Genomic DNA, 27,939 nt, shown 5'->3' on the forward strand with positions numbered 1-27,939 from the left:
CCTCCCCAGCTTGTTTCTTCGTGTATAAAATGAGGGCCACAGTGCCTGTCTGCCCGAGAGGTTTTAATGTTCTTCTTTACACTTCGCCGAGCGGCCGGATTTTTACCACGAAGCCACCGAGTAGCCGCACCACGTAGGTTCAGTCTCCTCCGCCCACCGCAGGAAACGCCGCGGACGGCCCGGGGTGCCCTGCTCGGCGCCCCACCCTTCCCGGGGCCGGGGAAGCAGCGTGACTAGGAAAGTCACTTCGGAACACAGCCGGACTCTGCGCCACTGCTGGAGCGCGCCGGGACCCCACCCCGCGAGGTGGGCGGGGGCGGGCCCGGGGGCGGGCCTTGCTCGGGGGCGGGGCGGGGCGGGGCGGGGCGGGGCCGGCCTGGGAAGGCGGAAGCCTCCAGTCTAGGGGTGGCTGCAGAACCCGGATCTCGGAGCTACACGTTCTACGGAGCGGGGCGCCGGGAGACGGCGGGCGAGAAAACCCGGCGTCCGGAAGCCCGTGCTTTCTTTGACGCAAGGGCTCGAGACGCAGCCGCCGTCGGCCGAGAGCCCGGCTAGGAGCGACACCAGACGGAGCCTCCGGAGTTCCTCCGCCCCCACCTCGCCGGGTCCTGGAGCCGCGGTCCTCCCAGCTGCCCTCCTCGTGGCCATGGAGTGTCCACACCTGAGCTCCAGCGTCTGCATTGCTCCAGACTCAGCCAAGTTCCCCAACGGCTCCCCGTCGTCCTGGTGCTGCAGCGGTGAGTGCGGCCACGGGCCGGCCCCGCCGCGCACCCGAGGCCCCGGCTCTGCCGGGCCTGCCGTCTAGGGGCTGCAGGCGGCCGGCGCGCGGACTTGGGGAGGGGCGAGGGCGAGCCGGGCCCGGCGGGCTGGGGAGGGTACGCGATGAGGCGGGCGCGGGCGGGAGCGGCGGCGGCTCCTTTGTTTCCCGAGGCCCGACGGCCGGGCCAGCGAAGGAGAGGGCCGCGAGGGGCGGGAGTCCGCGGAGGTCTCGAGCGCGTGGGGGCAGCCGCGGGCGGGGACCCTGGCCAGCTGCGCGCGCCCTTGCCCCGCCCTGCCGTGGCCGGGGGCTGTGCCCGTCCGTGTTGCGGGGTCGCCTGTGGGGCGGGTGTCCGGCCCCCGAGGGGCGGCCGCATGTGTGGCGGGGCCCGCGCCGCGCTCCTCCGCGGACAGGACGGGAAGAGCGCCGCTCTCCGGGCGCAGCTTTGTCTGGGCTGCAGGGCGCGCGGGGCCCCTCTCCGCCGCCGACCCCGGCCCGGGTTTCCTTTCCCTTCTCCGCTGGCTCGGGCACCTCGGAATCCCGAGAGGCGCTCGGAGCTCGGGCGGCGGAGGTCGGGGTCTTTCATCCGTCAGGGATGGTGAAGTTTGAAAACAGGCTGCGGGCTGAAAAGCTCAGAGGCTGAGCCAACAGCTGCTTTGGAGGGGACGGCTCGAGTTTGTTTTTCAGACCTTTTGGGTTGTCCGAAATTGCGTTGGGTTTCCCAGTTCCTGTGTTGTGAAACAGTTATTAGGTTTATATAAGGCTTTTGAGTAGCTTAAGCGTTTTAACTCCTCCTGCTGGCCCCCTTGGAAGCCCCAGTGCCCTCTCATTGTCTGCTCTAAGCGACTTCTTAGGATCGCACCGGCCACACGGCTTTGATTACTTCCTGGTAGGGCCCTGGTGCAACCGCTAGTCTTTGTTTATTAGCTTTGAGATGATCACTGGTATCTTGGGTTATATTAATAGCGTACAATTAGAATTGTGCACTTCAAAAATCTTAAGTTCATTTGAAGAAATATAGGAAAACGGCAATGGCATGATTTAGCTGTGACATGTCTCATTGAGGGCCGGAGCTGGGAAGATAGTTTAGAGAATGCCTTAGCACTTTTGACAGCTTACTACTTAAATAGTGATTATGTCCTTGGAAACAACATCGGTAGGTCCACAAAGAAAAATATACTCTGGGATAAGGAATAGAAATAACTGCGGTTTCCTGGCGCGCTCAGACATCTGATGCTTTGCTTGCCTTTGTAAAGTCAGATAGCTTTTTCTGCATGAAGCCTTTAAAAATTAACGGTTAATTGGTTTCACAGAGCAGTATTGCAGTTCTTTTGTGAGGATGCAGAAACTTGTGTAAATTAGCTTTTACCTGTAAATCTGTCGGGATGTTGAGTATGGAACAACAAATAAGGTGTATGGCACTGCTTTACAAATTGGTTGGTGGTGGTACATTAGCTATAACTGTAGCTATTGCTGTGGTGCTATAATCGTAGCTTAATTTTTTTCCCAAAAGAAATTTGAAGAAAAAAAAAAGACCAAAGTAAACACTAGGAAAAGCCTACCTCACAGGGAATGGTGGAATTACTCTTGCTCATCTGTAGTAAACCACAGAAAGACAACATGGACAATTAGCACACTTCTGGCATTTTCTAGGTAAAATCATATCAAACTTAAAAATGGCTTCACTGGGCACATACATCTAAAAAATGGAAAAGAACTGTGCAAGTGGCAGATACCCTCTTGTGAGTCAGTCTTGCCTCTGTCAGTCAGGGAGTCCACTTGACTGTGAAAAAGAGATGCAGGAAATTGAGCATCTCTTGAGAAACTTAGTAAGTTAAAATGGAGCATAACGAGATGTGCTGATAACAAGAATAAGCTAGTATGTGGGGTGATTTCTGTTCAAGGGGTAGGATGGCATCTTTGCATCTTGCAACAAAGTGTGTCTGACATACAGCTTTGCAAGCCTGGGTCTAGTCACTTGCTTGGATTTGTAGAACCAATAAAGCGAGTTTCGCAACTTTGTGCGAGTCCACACTCTGAATTGAACCCATTTTATGTAGGCCTCCCGTCTTAACCCATTGGCATCCATTTGTTGATATAATCTAGCGTTATTGTATTAAGCTTGATCTTGTTCTTGCGTGCTTGTCGTTTCATTGATTAAATGATTAATCTGTGAGTCCTTAACTAACTCATTATCTTGGAGTGTTATATAGTCATATATTTTTTCTCCCACACTCTTGATTTTATTTTATTTTTGTTTTTTTGGTAGGGGACCAAAAGGGTAGCCGATGTGTTGACTAATACTGTGACTGGGTGTTGAATCTGATTACATTCTTATTAAGGAGGGGAAAATCCCTGTTTTGGCACTGGGACAATAAAAGTAATGCCCTCGCCTTATTTTCTTTGAGAGTTTGCAATTATACCACAGTAAGACAGCCAAGCAAATTGCAAAATGCCACAACATTCTAGGTTCTACCAGTTAGCAGTACCTAATTGGACAAAGAGTTCTATTTTCTTTGAGTATCAGTTTCCTTATATAATCTGTAAAGAAAAGGGTAATACTTTGCATTTACTTCACAGGTTGCTGTTAGGATGAACAAGGTAATTTTTTGTGAAAACTTTGAGAAACTTGTATACACGTTTCAAGTAGTAGGTGGTATTAGAGATCAGAACATCTTTATAAAGAGGACTCTGAATAATTAAATATCCAAAGCCCATTAAATGAGGACTAGAACAGACTAGCTTTATGCTGAACGATGCTTTACAGGGAGATACAGAACTCAACAAGATTACAAGAAGTAAGAAGTAATTATACTTCAGAATTAACATGAGCTTCTTATCCATGGAAGGCACTGTGTGTTGGGTTATATAATTGTGTATGATAGTGGTTCTTACACTTTTTGATCTTAGAACCCTTTTACACTCTTAAAAATTGTTGAGCGCCTAAAGAGCCTTCGTGTAGCTTATATCTGTTGATGATATTTATTAGAAATTAAAACTGAGAAAAACTTAAAATATGTATTTATTAATATGCTTACAAATAATAATAGACCCACTACCCATAATATAAATTGACAGTTTATGTAAAATGTTTTTTAAAACAAAAACTTAGTGGGAAGAATGGCATTGTTTTACATTTTTGTAACTCTTTGTTCAGCTTTATAGAAGACAGCTGGATTCTTATATTGCTTCTGCATTCAGTCTCTTGAGATGTCACATCATGTAGCCTCAGGAACACCCCACTGCATGCTTGTGAGAGAATGACTGTAAGCAAAAGTAACATCTTAAATATTATGTATGAAAACTGTTTTGACCTTCTGGACCCCCTGAGTGGGTCCTGGAAACTTTCAAGGGTCCAGGACCACACTTTGAGAACCCACTTGTGTAAGCTATAGTTAACAGTTAAGGATACCTGCTCATATCAAAATAACTTTAAAAAATTAGAGAAATCCTTAAGGCTAGCAACGTTTATGTTTCTGTAGAGACCTGAGGTTTTTGAAATGTATTAGCTGGGAAATAGACCATGGGGTCTAGTAGTCCTTTGCTGTCAAAAAAAGTTAACAGTCTAATCTAGCTGGGGGAGAAACAGGAAGCTAACTAGTTAGAAGATACATCCATGTGGTTTAAGGTAAATGTTGAAAATAGCTATCTCCTAATAACGTAAAGGCTGATTTATGTCTAATTGTTGCTTAAGGGATTCTAGTTTTAAATGAAAAAGTTTTAAATAAAAGGGCATTCTCTCAAGCTTTTTGTTATGTGCACATATCAGATGTTATTTTCAGAAGCTGGAGGCTTGGACATTCCTTATTTTTGTGGGTAAAAGAGTTTAACCAGTGGGAAAAAACACAAATTATTTAAAAAGATGCCCTGAATACAAGTGTTTTAATAACTAAGGAAAGCCAAAGACCAAGCATTTGAACTTGAGGGTTTGGGTTAAACAGCCAGTTAAATTAGAGATATTTAGTAGGATAGGCATGCTAATTTTTCCCTGATTAATTCTTCAATGAGTTGAGTGCCTCTTTAAGTTTTCAGTACACACTTGCCTTCATATTACTCTACCCAAGGAAAGTAAGTGTAGATCAAGTAAATGTTCTGCAATTTTGCACCAAAAATTGCAGATAATTCCACCCAAAATACTGGAGATAAACCCTTTTTTAAGAGATCCATTCAGTAGGATGAGGTGTTGATTATTGGTTGTCAGTGGTAATAAATTTGTAATGGACTGATCAGGTGGTGATAAAGAGAAGAAATCAACCTTGATGGAGTGATGGGTTATTTTGTATCGTATTTCTCCACAACCTACATTTAACACTCTTGTTTGCCCAGTGGACTAAATTTTCTAAATGCAATCAGTCATTTCCTTGTCATTAGGTCAAATGCTTTTACTGCTTTTTAGTAACATTCTATGATGTATTTATTAAGTGCCTAATACTTAATAGGGCAATTAGTAAATATTTGCCTAATAAATAAAGGAACTTTTACTTAGATGTGTCTGGCAGGGTCTTTATGTTGAAAATAAATGTAGAGTGAGCTTACCCCAGAATGCTTTCACTAGCCCGCACTCCCAGTATTTTAGTCAGTAAACGTTGGCTGGATTGTGAGCAAATGACCATCTGCAGTGTTGTTATCACAGTGAATTTGTGTTCTTTTGATAGTCTGTATTTATAGATGGGCAGGTGGACAATTTAGTTGTAAATGTGGATGGGGTAGTTAAAGATCAGTGGACAGGTGATACTTTTTTCACATTAATTCTAAAAACTAGTATTTGAGTTTTATATATCCTTCTGAAGAATTTAAAGTTTTTTGGTAATATTTATAAAGCTTAAGTCAAATGTCTTTCTGCAGTATTCCTCCCCCACCCCGTTCCCCAGAATCTTAAAGCAATCTCAGCTTATTTCTAGAGTCTCTAAATGATTAGTCATGGATGTGAAATGTGTGAAATTTAGAATGTGCTCCATGTATGTGTTTTGTTTAAAGAGGCTTCAGTATAGAGATTGAGCCCAACATTTACTTGTGAAGAAGTTTTGACACATTGATCAGAAGTTATTTCCCTAGTAATATGCTTAATAGTGTATAAAGAACATCCTTCATGGTCTAAGCAGAAGAAATGATGGAGTTGGGGGAAGAATTCGAACTCTTTGGTGTGGTTTCCTGTTATTTATCCTCAAAATAATTTATTCTCATTCTTTGCTTGTACACCATTAGCCTTAGGCTCGTGTAACAGCCTCCTTTTTCCTCATTGAAATTTATGTAATTTCCTTCTCCACTGGAATATAAAAGATTGATTTTGGATCCTTCAAGCTAGATTTAGAAATACTTATGTTTTTATAGTGTTTGCAGCTCAGTGAGTAGACCAATGAGTAATTTAGTGTGTAGCTCAGTGAGTCATTTATATTCCTGTTTTAAAATTTGAGTCCCTCTTCCATCAGGAACTGATTAACATGTACATTTCCCCTAACCTAACCTGCTCTTTTTTTTTCTTTTCGAGCTTTTCTCCCCTTCTTGAGCTTGTTTGTTTGTTTTTAATATTTTTTCCTTCTTTGAAAACAAAATGTTAGTCTCCTTTGATTAAGCTGCAGTCTCTGACCTACATACATACAGGTTTGTGTTCAACCAAGTCATTGAAGTAAATAGATTTAGTCGGTAGATTATCATTATTTGAAGTGGAAAAGGTATGCTGTTTAACATATTTTGATATTTTATGTTTATTCATTGCCTCTTTAGACAGGAGAGCAATTGCATTCTAGGTGTGTTAATAGAGCTTTCCTGGACAGATGGCTTGGAAGGAAGTACTTTGATGGGTTCTCAGTAGGGGCTAGTACTTTTTGGAGGGTGTGTTTGTGATTAAGCTTACCTTGATTGACAGTTTAGAATGCTGAGAATAGCATTAACGACAGTAACAGCTTGTTCATCTTACCTAGAATTGTCTTGTGCCAAGACCCCTCAAGATGCCCTGAGATTTCTGTGTAGTGGTTTGTTTTGAGAATGTAGGTAAGAATAGGTATCCTTGAGACTGAAAAGAAATTCACCTAAAATTGTTCATTGTGGTTGTATCTTAAAATCGTTGGGGTCGTTGAATGAACTTTGGCTTAGAAATTTGTAGAGATCATCTTTTTAACTGTTGTGAGTCTGCAGACCTGATTGTCTATAGTAATTCCAGATGTTTTCTCACCTATTAGTTTTATTGAGTAGGAAGATAACTGAGAACAACATAAAGTAACTTCAAAGCAGTTTGCTAGCATTTAATCCTGACTAATTTAATTAATTATGCATCCTTGTAGTTTCTCCTATTTTATTGATTATGAAACTGAGACAAAGGTTATGAGTTGCTTAAGATGCTTGGGGGGTATTAAAGATAGCCCAAAGCTTAAACTCTAACACTGTTCAGACTTTTAGCTTGCTTTTTCTTAAAAAAAAAAAAGAGTCTTCATTTTGTTATTCAGTAACGTAATGCTTGACAATTAAAAAAATATAAAATGTTTGGAACACATACTTTAAATAATTCCTTTGAAGATTTTTGATATGAAAATATATTTTAAGTTCCACATCTCAAAAATTACTTATTTTAAAATTTGGTCTTTTGTTACCCCCCTCACCCAACTTAATATTGAAAGTGCTGGCAAGTTGGAACAAGGAATTGGTGATATAGTTTGGAAGAAACAACTATTTTAAATGTCAACCTTGTTATACTCAGATCTAATATTTTTGTAGGCCGAAATTCATATTGCATTAGTTCAGACATAATAAACCAGCCTCCTCACTATAGCTATGGATAAAATGCAATTAGCTTTTGGTTATTTTTAAAATGGGTTTCAGTTATTGCAGTCTCTCCACCCCCCTTATTTTTTCATTTTGTTTCTGTTAGAGAAGATTCTTCTTGGAGGTGGTTTGTTGTAGGGTGGAGGAAGGAGAGAATTCTTAAGGTATAGAATTTTGCATTTGCTTCTGGTAGCTCAGAGATTATTTGAAATCTTTGCTTTTAGTCAGTATACTTTGTTGATTCCATTTAGTTATTCTAAGATTTTCCAATTGTATTTCCTGTAAAAGTTATAGTCTTTAGACCGTAAAAACTAAAACTAATAACTGCAGATCTTTTTTTTGTTTTGTTTTGAGATGGAGTCTTGCCCTGTTCCCCAGGTTGGAGTGCAATGGCGCGATCTTGTCTCACTGCAACCTCCGCCTCTCGGGTTCAAGCAATTCTTTGCCTCAGCTTCCTGAGTGGTTGAGATTACAGGCGCACACCACCATGCCAGGCTAATTTTTTGTATCTTTAGTAGAGTCAGGGTTTCACTCGAATTCCTGACCTCGTGATCCTCCCGCCTTGGCCTCCCAAAGTGCTGGGATTACAGGTGTGAGCCACTGCACCCAGCCAATAACTGCAGATCTTAAAACAGATTTCCCCTCTTCTTCTTCCTCTTCCTCTTCCTCTTCTTCTTCTTCTTCGATGGAATCTCACTGTGTCGCCAGGCTGGAGTGCAGTGGCACGATCTCAGCTCACTGAAACCTCCGCTGCCTGGTTCACGTGATTCTCCTGCTTCAGCCTCCCAAGTAGTTGGAATTACAGGCACCCACCACCATGCCTGGCTAATTTTTGTGTTTTTAGTAGAGACGGGGTTTCACTAAGTTGGCCAGGCTGGTCTTGAACTCCTGACCTCATGATCCACCCGCCTCGGCCTCCCAAAGTACTGGGATTACAGGTGTGAGCCACTGCACCAGGCCTCGCCCTTTCTTAAGATACAAGGAAGTGTATATTTTCAATGTGTGCTGTTTATAGATGTATACAATGCAGATGAATTTAGGAAGGCAATTTCAGATTTTGAAAACTGTTGAAATTAAACTTGGACATTGACAAATCAAATTTGCAGTTGTCTTAAGTGTTTGCATTAGTTAGATGCTTCACAATTAATAAATACTAACTAATATAATTTTATAAGACCCTTTGAAGAAGGAATTGAGAGTTTGTTTTTAAGATAAGCCAGGTTATATCAAAGATATTGTAACCAACTAGATTTTATTTGAAGACTTTGTACTCTGCTTTAGAATCCAGTAGCTCTATCAGTGTGAGCTGTTTCCATTCTTGAGTAGAAGTTTTCTCCTGTTATTTTTTCTTTGTTCTAGCTAGGTTTAAGACAGCCTTCTTTGTAGAAATTGTTTGCCTGTTTATCCTTCACCCACCCTGAAGACACTTAGTTTTATGGACTGTTCTTGTACTGCCTCATCACCAGAAAAAGCAGGCTGGAAATTAACTGTCGTATTCTCGCAGGTTTAATTTAACTGATTATAAGAAAGTACAGTTATTGTTTTAGCTTCTTTAAATCTTTGTCCTTGATGACCAAGCTCAGGTTTTTATTTTTGCTTATTTATTTATTTTTTGGAAATGGAGTCTCATTCTGTCACCCCGTCTGGAGTGCAGTGGTGCAGTCATAGCTCATTACAGCCTGGAACTCCTGGGCTTAAGTGATCCTTCCACTTCAGCCTCCCAAGTAGCTGGGACTCCAGGCACGTGCCACCACACTCAGCTAATTTTTAAATTTTTTGTAGAGATAGGGCCTCGATGTTGCCCAGGTCTTGAACTTCTGACTCTGAGCGATCTTTCCACCTCAGCCTCCCAAAGTGCTGGGATTACAGATGTCAGCCACCAGGCTGGGTGTGTTTTCTTTTTTAAATAATAGATTTAAATTGTTCATTACTTTGTTTTGAACATTTGTTGCACAATGCTGGAGTAATATTTTGATTAAAGTTTTTGAAGATCAAGTTGAAATTTCTAGAAAACAAATTGCTGACTTGGAATGTTTCCCTGAGATAATTGATGGATGACATGTTAGAAAAATGTTCTACTATGATATTAGGCATTTAGAAAATAACTGTATAATATAGAGACTGTGGGAGCAACAATTGTACAAATTGCTGATTGAGCAAATTTTAATTTTAGTTGCACACAGTAAAATGTTCTTTGGTTTCATTGAGATTAACTCTTATTTCCGTGTGAATTATTTTGGATATTAATAGTGAGATACTTTAGCATTGGAGAAATTGCTTTATAAAAACTGAAGGATCAGACTTCACCTTAAGTGTATGAAGTAGCTGCCAGACCTCAACATTCGTGCCATGAGAATTTAATTCTGAGAGCTTAAATGCATTAGTTTCATTTTATTTGCTTTGAGTGTTTTGTTTATATATAGTTTTTTTAGGGCCTCATTTAAAAAATATATGTATTTCTAGTTTTTTTCTTTGAATATATAATACAGATTTTTGGGAAAATGTGGGTCATGTTTGAAAATTCTGTCTATTGATTGTAAAAAAAAATTCTGACTCTTGGATTTAGTTAAATAATTAGAACAGCTATTTAAAAAAACTGAAATAGTTAATGGTTTTGGAGTTTGCAGGTGCCTATTTTCTGAAGTATTGATTATCTATCCCTCGGGCAGAGTATACGTATTTGCCAAGTTTCTATTTCTTTTTTCTATTTCTTCAAAATAAGTCCCGTTGATTTTAAAAGAATAAAGAGTTTCCCAGTAAGTACAAGTGTGGTACTTTTTCCCCCTCCACTTTGTACTTTAGTGTTAACCTTTATTACATAACCACAGAGAATGAGGAAGAGAATTGTACAATGCAGATAAAAGCCTATTGTTCTCCAAGGAAAGTCTTTGATGTTAAGAGGTCCCTAAACCTCTTAATTATTTTATTTACTTGTGAGAGGGGGTGCTTCCTTAAATATATATGAGTCTTTTCTTATATTGCATACACTTGCAACTATTATTTTGAAATAATAGTTGAGTGGTGTTTACATTTATGACCTGATTCATGTCTTTTGAAGTGACACTACTGTTTAACCATGGACTTGCTTACTCAGGTTGTTGGCAACAGCATGGAATTGCATCAGATATTGCTGTATTAAATAAATGAAGATATTAAATGTCAGAATTTTAAAGTAGTTCATGGCTTTTGTTTTTATTTTCTGTATGATCAGCTTCATAGGGAAAGTTATTTTTGAAACAATTTGAGCTCCTAATAATTTTTTGTAGCTATTTGTGTCTGGTCTTCCAAAGGCAAAAATGGCCCATTTTGACTCTGATTTAGTAATCTGCTTTGGCTTTAGTGGTTTTTATCCTTCCTCCCACTATCCTTTCCCCTCGTTTAGAGGTAGGAGGAGCACAATTCCAGTATTTAAAATGATCAAGAGTAGCATAATAGCTTCATTAGGTGTTTTTCACCAAAATAGGTCTGAATAAGTCTGAATTTGTGGTAGAAGGAACCATAACAAATTTGTTTAGTGCATTACAGTTTTTGAGAATATGTTGTTTCACACACATTGTTTCTATATGTTGTTTCCATTTCATGTTGAAAGCATAAGGAATCCATTTAAAAATAGAGTAAAAAGCTAGAGCCAGTTGGGGGTTGGGGGCAGCCCCGTGGACCAGAATTTGCCTCTGTGTGGGAAGTCAGCAGGACCAGATGCCCCTCTCTTCTTTGGCTCTGTAGGTATCTGGATCTCTTAACATATAGATGACAAATTTTGGCCAGCTTTGAAATTACATTTGCTAGTGGAGGACACATATCATTAACTCTGCAGTGGGAATAAGGAATTCAGTAGGTGCCTGACCCCAAATGATAAACTGCTATTCTAATTTTTATGCTGTGTAATGTATTTTAGACTTTTTTATAAAAAAGGTAAAATTGAGCAATTTCATGAATTGATATGAGTGTTACATCAATTTACCATGTGAAAATTAATTCATGTTTTCAGAACAGTAATACACATTTCTGAAATATACAGAGACAGGTAATAGTATCAAAGGGTTTAAAATAGAATTTTAGTCTTCATCGCCTCCACTCTCAGTCCTGCTGTCCACAGACAATCTCTGTAGGCTCTATTTAGCTTTCTCTCTCATGTTTACCTGCATAATTCTAACCAATGCTCTGTTATTTCTTAATTTGTCATTTTTAGGTATTATTCCTTGATACCTTGCTGTGGTGAATGAAGACTTCAGTGTTTGCACCACTTGCCCTTCAGTCTCTCCATTTCCTAATATAATTAGATTACATATTTTGGTTACTACAGTGATTAATTTTTCTTTCTTTTCCAACATTTTATTTTTTCTTGAGTTAATAATTGCCTCTTTTAAAAATTGCTTCGTTTACCTTAGACACATTTTCTCTTCAATGTTCCTTTAAACCTGTTAAAGGTCTATGAATATTATTTTCTAACCCATTCAACGGATTAGATAATCTCCAAGCACTAACTCTTCTAAAGTCCTTTCCAGAGCCCTCTGACCTCTGCTGTCATTTGAAATAGTTGTTCTCCAGGCTGGACAGTTTTTATCCTGTGATTCCCTCTGTTGTTCTCTTATAATATTAGATCCCTTATTTCTTGGATCCCATGTCTTCTTTTTCTTGGTTTATTTCATTGTTTTGCTGGAGTACATCAAGCTTCTTTCTCACAGGAGATAAATTTTTTTTTCTCTAATTCCATGGCACATTAAGGGAGGTAAGTTTTTGACCCCTTGCAAGTCTGACATTTTTATTTTACCTTTATACTTGATTGCTTGGCTGAATAGAGAATATTAGTAAGAAAATAATTTTCCTTTAGAGTTTTAAAGGCATTGTTGGTTTGTTTCTAGGCTCCAGTGTTGCTGTTGAGAAACCTGATGCCTTCCTGATTTCCTCCTTCATATATGTCCTTTTATTCTTTTTCCTATAATTCTTTAGGGTATTCTTTTCATCCTCTGTATTCTGAAATTTCAAAATATGTCTGGGCATGGGTAGTTTTTCTTTTATTTTCTTTTATTTTTAATAGGAAGTGAAGGGATTTTTTATGTATAGGTTCACATCCTTGAGTTAAAGGACATTTTCTTGTACTATAAATTTGATAGTGTGCTCCTCCCCCCATACTTATATCCCCCAATTTATTCTTTTTTTCTTCCTGGAACTCTTATTAGTTGGATGTTCGGTGTCCTAAGTGGAGTCTCTGATTTTCTTATTTCTTTGCCTTTTGGTTCTAGTTTCTGGTATATTTCCTTGATTTTTTTTTATTATACTTTAAGTTTTAGGGTACATGTGCACAACATGCAGGTAAGTTATATATGTATACATGTGCCATGTTGGTGTGCTGCATCCATTAACTCGTCATTTAACATTAGGTATATCTCCTAATGCTATCCCAACCCCCTCACCTCAATTTCCTTGATATTTTTTCTTCCATCCCTTCTGTTGAATTTTGATCATTGTATTTAAAATTTTTAAGAGCTCTTTTTCGTTTCCCAATCATTCCTTTTTCACATATCCTCTTGCTATTGTTTTGCAGTATCTTCTCTTACCACTCCAGCAGTTCAGAGTGTGTTGGTTTTGAAGTTTTGCTGTGCTCCCTGTATGGTTTCTATTTCTCTTGGGTTCCTCTTTTTCTTTTTAAAATGATTCTTTCAGATTGGAGGTTTTCTATAAAGATCTGTTTTGTCTTTGTCTTTTCATATAATAGTGAACTTTTTCATATAAAAAGCTTTGTAACTGGGTGGGGCTTGTCCACAGGGGGCTTCACTGTGGTGGGGAGCAAGTCACCTTCTTCATTGGAGGAAGACACTCATATCTGTGCTGAGAATTTTTTCTGGTACCATTGAGTTTTTTGGTTTTCCCTCTGGGAGGTGGGCACCCGGCCACTGTTGTTCTGAGATCAGATTGCAGAAGTTCCATGACTCGGTTGTCCTTAGAGCCCCTAGTCTCCTTGTGTTCAGTCCTGTCCTTACCTGTGTCTGCTGTGTCCCTGTACCTAGAGCTCCTCCCATCTGCATTGTTCCTGGCTGACACTCAGGCCATAGCTTCCTCTGCACTACTAAGATTGTTATTGCTCCCCTAACTTCTTTCTCACTTCCAAAAACCTGTTGAAATCTTTTGTCTGCTTTGGTTACCTCACACTGTTCTCTTTATCTTTGTGGGTTTGTATCTATATTTTTCCTTTATTGTCATTTAAGTGGGTCTTAGGTAGGAGAGGAGCTAAGTGAGAATTTGCCACGTTTAGTTTGGTGTCCATTTTTAAATGTATGTCATTTGTAATCCAGTTTTTAGGGCAAAATGTTTTGCCCTATCAGAAATGGATCTTATTAGTTACTCAGAGTTAAATCACTGAACTGGAATTTTACATTAATCTATTTGAATAAAAATTTATATTCAGATTTACCTTCTCTGATAAATAGAACAAAATGTTGTTGCTGTTACCAGAGTCAGCAGAGAAAATAGGCAAGCCAGGGGGTTCGACCTTGCTTGGAAAGTCAGATCACAAGCCAGGCTTTGGATAGGTATATGCCTGTGAAAGAAAGTTGTAAGGTCATTGGGACTATTGCAGTTAATGCATTGTAATACTTTTACTGGACTAGTTCATCATTCATTAATGAAGGGAAGTTAGTGCCAGGTTTATAGGATTTTTGGCTCTGTACATTGGTAATTTAATCTTCTCCCTTGTGTTTTAGTTTTTAAAATGTATGTTCTTAATTGGAAGTAAGGGACACAGATTTTTAATCTCAGAATTTAAAAAGACTTTTGATTTTGATATACTTTTATACTCAGAGAAACACTGCTAAGAATAGGGCATACAAAGAACTTCCATATACTTAGATTTACCAGTCGTTCACGTTTGGCCTCATTTGTTTTATCATGTATATATGTACTCTCTGTTTATATATTTCCCCTTATTAATTTGCAGATATAACACTCCTATATCCATAGTTTGTTTTTCCCCAAGAACAGGTCTTTCTTTTCTTTTTTTTGAGACGGAGGCTTGCTCTGTTGCCCAGGCTGGAGTGCAGTGGTGTGATCTCGGCTCACTGCAAGCTCCGCCTCCCAGGTTCACGCCATTCTCCTGCCTCAGCCTCCCGAGTAGCTGGGACTACTGGTGCCCACCACCACGCCTGGCTAATTTTTTGTATTTTTAGTAGATATGGGGTTTCACCATGTTAACCAGGATGGTCTCGATCTCTTGACCTCGTGATCCACCCGCCTCGGCCTCTCAAAGTGCTGGGATTACAAGTGTGAGCCACCGTGCCGGCCAGGTCTTTCTTTTCAATCAGCAGAGAATATTGGTCAAATCAGGACATTTGATACTGATAGAATGCTGTTACCTAATGCACATTCCATGTTCAGATTTCCTCAATTGTCCCAACAATGGCCTTCATAGCTATTACTCCTTTCTGTTTACCTCCCCAGCCACCCTGGATCTAATCCAGGACCATGTGTTATATTTAGTTGTCATAACTCTTTAGTTTTCTTTCATCTCCAAGAGTTCCTCAGCCTTTGTTTTTCATGTCTTGGCTTTTGGCTTTTTTTTTTTTTCCTATTCTAACATCATAATGTTTTGTTATTTTTGAAGAGTTCATTTCAGTTTTATAAAATGTTCTTCAGTTTGAGTTTTCAGAGGTTTCTTCATGATTAGATTCAGGTAATGCATTTTTGGTAGGAATACCACAGAAGTAATGTTGTGTCTTCTTAGGTATCATATCAAGAGTTGGTCTGTCTTGTTTTTGGTGATACTAACTTTGATTACTTTATTGAGGTAATATTTGATAGGTTAATCAGCTATAAAGTTACTATTTTCTCCTTTGTTATTAAGTAATTTGTGGGAAATGTTTTTAGATTATGTATATACCTCGTTTCTTACCAAAGTTTTACCCAATAGTTTCACATCCATTGATGATTCTTGCCTGAATCAGTTACTAGTAGGATGATTGCAAGGTGATGATTTTCTGACTCGTAATTCTTCTACATGTTAGTTGGCATTCTGCTATAAGAAAGAACTTTGTCCTCTGCTTACTATTAATTTGCTTACTTATCTTAATAAGGACTCATTGGTTTTTTTTTTATTCTAAGATACTCATCATTATTTATTTTGAGGCTCAAATTAGCTTATATTTGGCTGGTGGGAGCACCCTTAAGCTGTGATTTGGGCATGCGCCGTCATTCTTTGAGCCCTTTCTTACTTTCTGGCACAAGATGTTCCAGGCTCATCTTGTACTTAGCCTGTTCCAGCCTTGGAATTAGCCATTTCTCCAAGTAGCCCTCATTCTTTTTGGCTGAGAATAATGTTTATAAACTAAGATCTCAGCACAGGAGAGCTAAGAAATATAAATAAATAAACATATCTACATCTGTTTATGTCTGTGTGTATTTGTGTGTTTATCACCATGATTTTATATTGATACCTACAATTTCATTCAACACCACAAGCCTAGTCTTGCCCGGTTCCATATTTGTAACACCTTTCTCCAACAGTAAGAACCTGGTTCCCATTATCTACAAGTATGTACTCATGTGCACAATTCTATAATCAGAGAAAATAGTTCCAGAATTGCTAACCCATACCATTGTAAAGAAAACCCCTTATAACTCGAGTTCAAATTTGTTTACAGTTCTTTTTGTCTGTATACTGACAACATAAAAAGTACTATGTTAAAAAGCTATTTGGTTTAGTTTTAGTCTCCCTTTTAATACATTTGACATAAAATTTGTTCATTTGTTTGTGTTTGATTTCCATTTTAGATTTTTTTTTTTTTTTTTTTTTTTTTTTTTTGAGATGGAGTTTTGCTCTTGTCCCCAGGCCGGAGTGCAATGATGCAATCTCGGCTCACTGCAACCTCCACCTCCTAGGTTCAATAGATTCTCCTGCCTCAGCCTCCTGAGTGGCTGGGATTACAGGCGTGGGCCACCATGTCCGGCTAATTTTTGTATTTTTAGTAGAGACGGGGTTTCACCATGTTGGCAGGCTGGTCTCGAACTCCTGACCTCAAGTGATCTGCTTACCTTGGCCTCCCAAAGTGCTAGGAGTACAGGCATGAGCCACTGTGCCTGGCCCCATTTTAAGATTTTTAAAATCTCATCCTTACTGATTTTATTTTGCTTTTTGAGTATATAAAACATTATCATGGTTCCAAAAGTTAAAACTGTACAAAAAGCTGTGCTAAGCAGTGTCACTATCTAATGCTGGCCACTCATTCCTACCCACCCCCTGTAGACAACCAATTTCATTAATTTCTGATTGATCTTTCCCGTATTTCTTTTTGTAAAGAAAAGCAGGTGGGTATTTTCTTTTTTTCCCCCACAAAAGATAGCAAACTAGATACATTCTTTTGGACTTTGTTTTTTTTCATTTGGCTGTATATCCTGGATGTCACTCTATGTTTGTAGGAATTTTCCTTATTCTCTTTCTTAAAACAGCTTCTAGTACTCCATCTGTGGATGTGCCACAGTGAATTCAACCCATCTCCTATATGTGGGCATTTAGGTTGTTTCCAATATTTGTAGTTACAAATAATGCAGCAGTTAATACCCTTGTACAAAGATATTTTTGTATTATCAGGTATCTTCAGGGAAGAACACACAAAAAAATTAACTTTTTAATTGTGTGAGCAGTAATATGTAAGATAATACTTCAAGCTAAATAGTCTGCCTACTCCACACTTCCCTTCCACTGTGGTCTTACAAATGTATCCAAGGCTGTTGAAGTGAAATACTTATCTATCGTAATTATTTTTCTGTTGGGAAACCTTGAAATTAGAGAGCTGGAAGTAGCCTTGGGGACATTTTTAGTCAAGTAGTAGCCGATCATAGGCCCTGGGTCAGGGTTCATTTTAAGCAGTTAACTGTTCCTTGTACACACCCATCAGTGCTCTTCTGCCACCTTGGCTCAGACCAGCTGTTTCAGATACTTCTCCCTTACATTTAATTTAATTCACAAGAGGTTCCTTCATGTTGAACTGTTGACTGGCCACTCCCTGGAGTTACAGAATGGCCGTAGGACAAGACAATTGTACATGGGATAGAAATAAGGATTTCAGCATCTGTTTTCTCTGATAGGCCTCAGAGGATTGATGGTTATAAACTGTAGATCGTCAGAGGAATGGCATCTTGGATTCCCAGATGCTGCTGCTGGTCTCCTCCGGTGATTTGTTTATTTGAGACAGGATCTTGCTTTGTTGCCCAGGCTGGAGTGCAGTGGCGCTATCTTAGCTCACAGCAGCCCTTACCTTCCACGCTCAAGTTATTTTCCCGTTGTAGAGGCGAGATCTCACTATATTGCCCAGGCTGATCTGGAACTCCTGGTCTCAAGCGATCCTCCTGCCTTGGCCTCCCAAAGTGTTAGGATTACAGGCGTGAGCCACTGTGCCCAGTTCTCTCAGGCGATTAATGACTTCTAGTCTTTTGTTCCAGCTAGTGAACATTGGAATAGAAGGGAGATGTCCTCCTGCATTTCTAGATAACCATGTAAAAGGTTGGCTAGCATAGCTTCCCGTCAGAGGGGCCACAAATGGATTACGTATGTGTTGAAATAAATGATCCCCTCATCCTAGAGGTGGCTGTGCTCCCAGACAAATCATTTGTGGCTGTGAGAAGCCTCTTCAGTTAATGTGCATGTGTCATACAGATATTTTCTGGTGCATGCCCTGACATGGGAAAGGTTGGGAAGGTAGGCTAAAGCATAGTCTCACAATTAGCCTCTAAGGATGTTGCTAAACCAAGGATATTGCTCCTTAAAGAGAACCAGGTAATAGAGTGAAGAGGAATTGAATTATTTAGGGTAGAGGTTAAAACCTACTTGTCCATAAAGATAAGCTGATAACGATATCTTAAATCTGGTGTGATTTGAAATTCTTACTCACTTCTTTGCTAAAACAAAAGTTAGAAATTAAAATGTATTTCTAAGTGACTTAGTTGATGAGATTAGTGAACCAGGATTTAATGTCTTTTCTGAATACTTCTGAGTTTGATGTATTCTAATAAAGTTTTGACACTTGAGTTGCTTCTGTACTTAAATGTTTTACCTGAGTGGCATTCTGTTATCTAAACCTTATCTCTTAAAATGTGCTTCTAAAATGCATTTTTCCTGAAGTATTTTACATTAGATATGTAAAATTTAATGATTCTGACATTTAAGGTGGTTATAACAGTTACATTAATTTTGAAATAAGCTTATTAAAATTGAGTATTTGGTGTTTTGAATATAATTTAGTTTTAGGTCTGGTATAGGAGGATTTTGAGGGAATGGAACTGACATTCACTGAGTGCTTTCCATTGACTAGGCCCTGTGCTGTGTGCACTTTAGGTAGTTTGTCTCATGAAATCCTTACCATAGCCATGTGAGGTAGAAGGTGGGATTTGACCCATTTCACAGAGAGGAGGCAGGCTGTGGAACGAACATAGCATAAGGTCATAGAATAAAATAGTAGAGCTACAACTTTAAGACAGTTGGTTCTGAAGCCTGTGCTTGGTTGGTTATGTCACATGACCTGTATCATACTTATTTTGAGTCTACAGAGGAACAAATTCCTACAAAGGCAACTCATTCTGTTTGGTACATTTTTGTATAAAAGAGGGAAGGAATTCTTCTCGAAGGTTTCAAGGGCAGGTGATAAAGGAATTTGGCTAGTTCAGCCAAAACAATGTGGAGCAGTTTCCTGGTCACTGTGCTCCTTCCTTTTTAGGTCAGTTGTGGAACAATTTGCTAGGAATTTTGTGAGAAAATTGTGAGTAGTTCCAGCTTACAAAGGCCTGGGATCAGGCATTGCTGGGCCTGATGGGGATCAAGTCATGCTGGCTGAGGAATGTGTCAGAACTCTTGGGGTAAAGAGAAATAGAAGCAGAATGAGTAATGTTCTCAACTCTTATAATTATTTATAAGCATTTTTCCAAGTTCAACCTTCAGTAAAACCTGGTGTTTCCTAGAATGCTTATTAAGTAACATAATCCAAAGAAGCAAAAGGAAGGAAGGATAAGGCTTTGTGCCTTTTAATGAAGACAAAAGGAATTTCTGCCACTGTTTATGGCACTTTCTTAAGGATCTTTACCTAGAATTTGGGATTTCTATGGAAATAGTGCTTTTGAAAATTTGAAGGTTTTAAACTTACTTGTTACTGAGTTATTGTTAGGAATGATGTTTGTGCTCAATAATTAGGTTGTCCTGAGATAGAGGTGGCACATCTGGATTTGAGTTACTAAAATATTGACGTGATACACAAAGATTTAGTCCAAAGGACAATGGCAGCTTAGTTGAAGATAAATATCAAGTCTTTACTCTCACTACTTCTGTTGTAGAGGGAGTAGTATAGTCGTTGGATAGCTTTGAATCCTACTGGGTAAAACCTTTTGAAGTTTCTTTTCCATCCTCACTTTTCCTAAACGACAGGTCAGTCATTCCAGTGAGTTGTTTGGTGGGTGTGGATGATGCTGTGTCACTGATACTGCTCCCTCTGCAAGTGGTGGTCTGGTTATCTGTTGCTGCGTAACAAACAGCCATACATCCTAGAAGCCTAAAGCAACCGTTTCATTTTGCTTATAATTTTGTGGGCCAAGAATTCAGGAAGAACTTGGCTGGGATTGCATCAGGTGGAGAACGTGGGCTCACAGAGTTACCAGACATGTGTGTTAAGAAGACACTTGGGAGGAGAATGTTCTGGAGTCTTTGTAACTCACCTGTCTGGTACCTCTGTGCTCCGTGGTGTCTCTCTGTCCCCCAGTGGTGTCATAATCTCCCCAGTCTCCCTGCACATGGTTTGGGCTTCTCTCAGCATGTTGGTCTCTGGGTAATTAGACTTCTTACCTGGCGGCTGCCTTTCCCAAGAGCAAGCGTTTCAAGCAATAGCAAGAGGGAGCTGTGCATTTCATAAGGCCTGGAGTTGCAGGTTGACATAGAATCACTTCTGCCATATTCAGTGTGTGGGGGCAGTCACAGAGCCTGCCCAGATTCGGAGAATGAGGACATAGACCCTGTCTCTCCATGGGAAGAATGTCAAAAGAATTTGTGGCCATCTTTAATCTACCACAAGGCCATTAAGCAAAAAGGAGAGGGTTGTTACAAGAAATGCTGAACTGACTTTACCAGCAAATGTAAGCCTACTTATGTAACGATTCAGAAGAGAATGGTTGTCAGGAATAAGAAAGGGATAGAGGCAAAAGAGAGCCTCCAGAAGGAGGAAAGTGGAAAAATTTTTCATGGGAAAGTGGAAGGGTGACCAAGATAAGCTTTGCTTCATAATTTTATCTTTCCTGCCTTGGACCTGAAGTCCTGGTTCTGTGATCTTGGCCTTGAGTCCCAGGCGGCCACTTCTGACCCCTTTGGATTTGGTGCTCATGCCTGGTCTCCTCCCCAGTATTGGGACCTCTGGTTGGCTTCCCACGCTCTGTATTGGTCACCCCTTTGGCCCTAAGTACCTCCTGTTGCCCTTTACGAGAACTCTCGTGTTGCCCTGTTCCCTGGGAACCTAACCATCCTCTCTCAGAATGAGCAGCATTGTTGGGACTGGGGAGACATCAGACACTGATTTTGGCTGCACTCGGGCTGCTTGGGCACCTTGGCAGTTGCTTCATGTAGCTTGATTCCTTCTTTTCTGTATTACATTATGGCTCAGTTCTCGCTCTCTTTTTGTGACTTCACCAACTCTTCCCCCTAATAATTTCAAAGGACTCAAGTTATAGATAGAAGAGACTTCTGAACTTTCAGCATAGAATAGGCTTGTGAACATGCAGTTCAGAGAGGATTTATAGGGTACAGAAGATTTTATGTCTTGCTTTTAAGCATCTAAAAATGTTTCATTTGGAAGGTAAGTTAGGTCCGTCTAGAATATATTTTTACTTATATGTACTGGAATGTTTATAGAATTTTTATGATGATACTGCCCTATCCTCCAGTTTTAAGAGGAATAACACTTTTACTATTGATACTTTCATGGTGTATGTGTGTGTTTTAATAACTGCTGCAAAATTTCAAAATTTTCATTGATTATAATTTTACAAATCCATAGAGCTACAATCTTGGATTTTGATTTAACTTTCCATTCATGCTTGAAAATTTAGAATAAGTTCATTTTATTAGGACTTTATAATACCAGTATCTTTAAATTTAAAACACTTTAAATTTAATTTTTATTATAAAAGAAATAATGCTGTTTGAAAAACTTTAAACAGTATAGTGGCTCCTGTTCCCATGTCAATCTTTTGACATAGCCGATAACAGCTACTTCCAGTCTTTAGAAAATTTATATGCAGGTATGTAATACATACATAGACTCAGAAACACATAGCATGTTATCTTTTTAAAACAAAAGTTTTAGTTTCCTGGACGACTGCTTTGCAACAGTCAGTGCCTTGAAACACTCTATGAGTTTAATTTCCAGCCCTATCACTTAGTAATTTAGCAAGTTACATTACTTCTCTGTCCCTCAGTTTCCTCTTCTGTAAAACAGGCCAAATAATGGTCTGTACCTCATTGAATTGTAGAAGATTAATTAGCTCCTGTATATAGCACACAGTATGTACTATATAAATGTTAACTAAATGAAAATGAACTTGCTCAAAAAACATATCCTAGATGTTTCCTTATGGGTTGCTAATATTTTTAGAGTGTTGCACTTTAAAAATTGTGTAGGGGGGTGGTTTTTGAGTTTCACTGTTGTAGCAGCATGTTTGTCTGTAATGATCTTGAACAGCGATTCCACATACTTCCCACGCCTTTGTTGCAGTGAGTTGCTGTTACTGATGGGCAATGTGTTTGTGTCTCAGGGATGATGGGAGGCAAGAAAAAACTTGAAAACCATTGGTTTAGAAAATTATACTACATTAGTAGTTAATCTTTCTGTTAAGCCTTTTAAGAGACTTAGGCAGAAAGTAGAGTTGGAAGGATTTTATTTATGGGGGAGGATGATACGATTGTTTCATCTAACTTTTGCCAGTCCTTATGTTCTTTAAATTATTTTACTTTGAGACAGGGTCTTGCTTTGTCGCTCAGGCTGGAGTGCAGTGGTGTGATCTTGGCTCACTGCAGCCTTGACTTCCTGGGCTCACGGGATTCTCCCGCCCCAGCCTTCGGAGCATCAGGGACCACAGGTGTGCACCACCATGCCCACCTAATCTTTTTTTATTTTTGGTAGATATGGGGTTTCCCTGTGTTGCCCAGGCTGGTCTCGAACTCTTGGGCTCAAGCAATCCTCCCACCTTGGCCTCCCAAAGTGCTGGGATTACAGGTGTGAGCCACTGTGCCCAGCATGTTCTTTGAATAATTTTAAAATTTAGAGGGGCCGGGCGCGGTGGCTCATGCTTGTAATCCCAGCACTTTGGGAGGCTGAGGCGGGCGGATCACGAGGTCAGGAGATCGAGACCACGGTGAAACCCCGTCTCTACTAAAAATACAAAAAATTAGCCGGACTTGGTGGCGGGCGCCTGTAGTCCCAGCTACTCAGAGAGGCTGAGGCAGGAGAATGGCATGAACCCGGGAGGCAGAGCTTGCAGTGAGCCGAGATCGCGCCACTGCACTCCAGCTTGGGTGGCAGAGCGAGACTCCGTCTCAAAAAAAATAAATAAATAAAATAAAATAAAATTTAGAGGGAACATAATCATCACGTACTCTTCATTTTACACTAAGGAAATAGACCCAGAATGGTAGTGATGTTCTCTTTTCTGTAGCTAGTAATGGTAGAGCCAGAACTAGAATCCCGGTCATCTGATCCTCATCTTTCTGAATTCTTGAGAAGAAAAAGAGCCTTCTCTCCCAATTGAAACAGCTGGTGAATAATGGATGCACTATAAATGGCTTACCTGTCAGTGCCATGTGCTTAAACTATTCTGTGTAGAGACAGTGATGAAGTTGTGTCATAAGCGGTCATATATGATGTTTTGTCCAAAAATTTAGAATTCCAGACTTGTTGGTAGGCCTCGAATACCAAATATCCTCTATTATGAGATTCTCTGTATGCATACTAACAGGATATTGAAGATCGGTGGCTATGTAGAAATAACATATTCAGTGTGGATGTGCTTTTGTTTTAAGAACTCCTTTTCTTGTGAACACAACCTGAAAAGATTCATGGAATAATTAGGCCTCTATAGGCACAGAACTCCCTGGTTTCTGCTCCAGTCTTTCTTGATAAAGGGCCATCCTGCCCTTCCTTTTGGAAGTATAGCACGGACTAAACCACTTTTGGCCTCTTAGGTCACTTAGATGCCTTTGTGTGCCTTCGGTTCTCATCTGGTTTTCAGGAGAGTTAAATGTTTAGGTGGTTTTAGGAGGAAGAGTTGAGTCTGAGACATGTTTTAGAGGCTGGGGCTCTTCCTACCTTCTCCATGGCCCAGCATATGTGATAGCTTCTACCTTCTGGAGAATGGCTCTAGCTCAGGAGAGGATGGAGCTTCTTCATCTCCTCCATGCAAAGGGGCCCTCCTGCCAACTTGAAGAGCTTGAGGCTGAGGTGAGAACAGGGACAGAGGAAGATTCTGAAGCCGTAGCTGAAGAGGAGGCAGTGAAAGGAGCCTAGTTAGTGCCAGCCTCTGGACTGAGAAGTGAGACACTGCGGTCAGGGTTGGAAGAATCCAAGTAAACTGAAGAAATTTGCTGGAGGACAGGGTATCTTGGTTTCAGGAAATTTTGCAATCTGAGTAAAAGATGAGTTTCACTTATGAGACTCCCAGTCACGCTGCTATGGCCAAGTGTAACAGTGTGAGAAATAAATTGCATGGCTTCCTTTTCCCTGACATCACCTTGAAGTGTAATTGGATGTATTAAAGAGCCCTTATAAATTCCCAGATTTAACTTTTTGAGCCTTCACAAGTGTCTATCCTTATCACCCTTTCTCTCATGTACCAGCATTTAAGATTAAAAAAAAAACCTCTTTGGCTTAATATTTTTATATTTTGCTGAATAGATACTATATTCAGAGCCTAAAAATATTTTTATTACTGTGTGGTTTTATTGTGTGTGTATAAGTATGTGTGTGTATATGAGTATTTCAGCTATATTATGTTTCATTTAGGGCTTTACAGACGACCCTGGAAACCTTTAATACTGTTTCCATGGGAAATGTGTTTATCCTGCAGGTAAACTTTTGAATCTCATCTATCTATAAATTGAAACTACCTTTTATAATAAGATAGTCCCCCAAAGGTGATTAAAATAAATGGTTTTAAGATTATCTGTAGTATTCTTTTATTTGTACAATTACCTGTTCTCTTCTTAACAATAATTGAGAGTTTAATTTAAAGCCAGTGTTTTTCGTTCTGTTTTATATTTGTCCTGGGTACATTAAAGGTTCTTAATTTGGATGAAGTGTGTATAAACAGAGTGAATACTCCCCAAAGCAATGCCATTTATTGGCTTCAGAATCCCTCATAATACCCTATCCTCTGTATCTTTCTAGCCTTCAAATGTTTATCTGATGTGACTATATTATGCCCTCAGAGAGTACTGTATGTTGCCCAGGCTGGCCTCGAACTCTAGGCTCAAGTGATTCTTCTGCCTCAGCCTCCCAAGTAGCTGGGACTACAGATGCAATCACCACCACACTTGGCAGGTAGTAAAGTGTTTTTTTTTTTTTTTTTGAGATATATTAAAAGGCACAGTCCACAGTCACTTGTTTCCAATGATTTTGGAAGTCAGTACTTTATTCCCTTTTACTTTCTCTCCTTATCCTTAAATATCTGTCTAATTGATGCACAATTCACATAACATAAAATTAACCATCTTAAAGTGAACAATTCAGTGGCGTTTAGTACATCCACAGTTGTTTTACAACTACCATCTCTATCTAGTTCCAAAACATTTTCATAACCCCAAAATAAACTGTATACCAGTTAAACAGTTACTTCCCATTCTCTTGACCCCCTCAGTCTTAGAGTTTTTTGGTTTTTTAAAATGTGTTATTGAATTGAGAAATTAAAAAAAAAAATTGAAGCCTTGTGAGATAGTTGATATTATAAGACTAGCTTTATAATACCCTGTTCTAAATGCAGTAACATGAAGAAATGTGTTCATGCACCTTAAGTGGGGAAAAGGAGATCACCAAATTGTGTGTACTGTGTGTAGGTTTACAACCCTAAAGTGAGGAAGAAAGGAACACTTGGTAGGAAACATACCCAAAGCAAAGTCACAGGGATTCTGCTCTAGATTTCTTTTTCCTCATACAAAGGAGGGACAAAAATCCTCCATAATTAAAAAAATATCCTGGGTAGTTAAAAACTTGGGCCTAGGCCAGGTGCAGAGGCTCATACCTATAATCTGGGCACTTTGGGAGGCCGAGGCAGGGAGGATTGCTTGAGCTAAGGGATTCAAGACCAGTCTAGGCAACATAGTGAGACCCTGTCTCCACCAAAAAGAAAAACAGAAAATTAGTCAGGCGTGGTGGCAGATGCCTGTAGTCCCTGCTACTCTGGAGGCTGAGGTGGGAGGATCAATTGAGCTTGGGAGGCCAAGGTTGTAGTGAGCTGTGATCATGCCACTGCACTCCAGCCTGGGCGACAGAGTGAGACCCTTTCTCAAAACAAAACAAAAACACAACCTTGGGCCTAAATTTACTATTGTAACATAATTATTTCAGGATAATATTAACTTATAAGAGTTTTTTTCTCCCATATTTGAGTTACAGTCATCCTTCCTTCCCTCCCTCTCTCCCTGCCTCCCTCCCTTCCTTCCCTCCCTCCTTCCCTCCCTTCCTTCCTTCCTTCATTCCTTACATCCATCTTTTTTTTCTTTTATTCTTTTTTTTTTTTTTTTTTTTTTCTGAGGCACGGTTTGCTCTGTCACCCAAACTAGAGTGCAGTAGTGCAATCATGGCTCACTGCAGCCTCACCTTCCTGGGCTCAATTGATCCTCCCACGTGGCTGAGACTGTAGGCACGTGCCACCACACCCGGCTAATTTTTGTATTTTTTGTAGAGATGGGGTTTCACCATTTTACCAAAGCTGGTCTCGAACTCCTGGACTCAAGCAATCTGCCTGCCTCGGCCTCCCAAAGTGTTGGGACTACAGGCATGTACCAGTGCACCTGGCCCCAAAGTTCTTAATATTTACTAAGAGAAAAAAGCTTTACTGGAGAAACAAAATATTAATATTCATAATATCTCAGTACTCCAAATCATACCTCAAACCATGAATAGCTGTTCAAGTAAGCTGTGTACTAGTTTACTTTTTGTTTTGTAAGATACATTTTATTGGGCTTTCTCTTCAAACTGTAAAAACATCATATTCTCATTGCTGTAAGGCAAACACCATAGGGGAGTACAAATAAAAAGCCAGCAGTCTCCCTCGCAATAAGTCTTCCCAAGTACCTGCCTAACAGAGTTGTTTTAGCAGTTTGGTAGGTATTCTTCCACACCTTTCTGTCACGTGGTTTACATGCACACGTAACAAAATTAGACCCAGTTGAGTAAAAAATGCTTTCAGTGCCTTCAAGGATGGCCCTGATAGTGAATGTAAATATGTGAATGCACTAAGAAAAGGGAAGGCCTTTGGCAACTAGAAGGGGATTTCACCACTCAAAGCTTTCATGTTTAAAACTAAAGTTCTGTGCTGGCCAAACTGTAGAGTCCCTCAGGCAGTAATCACTGTGCTCTCCTATTCTCACCTCCTGTCCCCTCCTCTCATACAAATATGGGATGAACATAGTCAAAGATTTATTTAACTCATTAATGAGGGAACCAGTAGTAAGATGGTAAAGCTGGTTCCAAGAGTATTTGGGAACGGAGTGTGTATAGACAGTGAAGAAAAAAATGTTGAAATAAAATTGCTAGGTTAGATACAAAACTGGTTAATATCCTACAGGGTAGTATAATTGTAACCTTTGGAGTCTGCTGGACAGAAATTATTTAAAAACTCCATTTACCTGTAATTTCATAGAATTTGGGTCCTAGTCAAGTAAACAGGTCAGTGGTACTATAATTAACTATCTTTGGGGGGAGCTATTAAACAGTGTTTCAGTATACATTGAAAGGGCTTACAGTTCTCCATTCACCTTATTTCCAGTTTTGGTTAATTTTTTTTTTAACAGTGAGAAAGGCCTGTTGTGATACGAGATTGGCCAAGAGAAATGTAGGTAGAGATCAGATCTTGGAAGAGATGGGTATCCTAAACTAAGAACTTTAAACTTTCTCTTCCACAAATATTTATTGAGCATCTACAGCGTGCTAGGTGGTTACTATGATCCTGTGTGGTTGTGCTGCAGTGCTCCTCCCATGCCTCTAGAAGGCTGACTAGTGGCTCCCAAGGGGTTGTGTTAGGAAGTCACCTGGGAAGCTACTTTGCGCAAAATATACATGTTCTTTGTACTTCCTTCCCCACGCCAATGTAGATAACCTTGAGTAGAACATAGGTGTTTTCAAAAAGCTTTCCAGGTGATTTTGATATCCCTCCCTTTTAAATATCATTGTTACTTATATAGGACTTAT

General features: G+C 39.8%; 1 protein-coding gene across 5 annotated transcripts in view; it reads left to right on the forward strand.

The window, feature by feature from the left end:
- The first annotated feature begins 278 nt into the window (after nucleotides 1-278).
- Nucleotides 279-27,939, forward strand: part of USP3 (ubiquitin specific peptidase 3) — an 81,428-nt gene continuing 53,767 nt past the window's right edge. For 2 of the 5 annotated variants that reach the window (XM_030814526.1, XM_030814523.1), the window contains exon 1: nucleotides 23,110-25,071. Coding sequence is in view for 3 of the 5 variants with exons in the window: in XM_030814523.1 (XP_030670383.1) it covers nucleotides 25,047-25,071 (25 nt within the window). In the remaining 2 variants the exon portion in view is untranslated. Of the gene's footprint in view, nucleotides 738-23,109; nucleotides 25,072-27,939 lie in introns of those variants that run through there. The other 3 variants (XM_030814524.1, XM_003267085.4, XM_030814525.1) reach the window with 3 other exon arrangements.

This window comes from Nomascus leucogenys, chromosome 6 (genome assembly GCF_006542625.1).
Source record: "Nomascus leucogenys isolate Asia chromosome 6, Asia_NLE_v1, whole genome shotgun sequence".
Lineage (NCBI taxonomy): Eukaryota > Metazoa > Chordata > Mammalia > Primates > Hylobatidae > Nomascus > Nomascus leucogenys.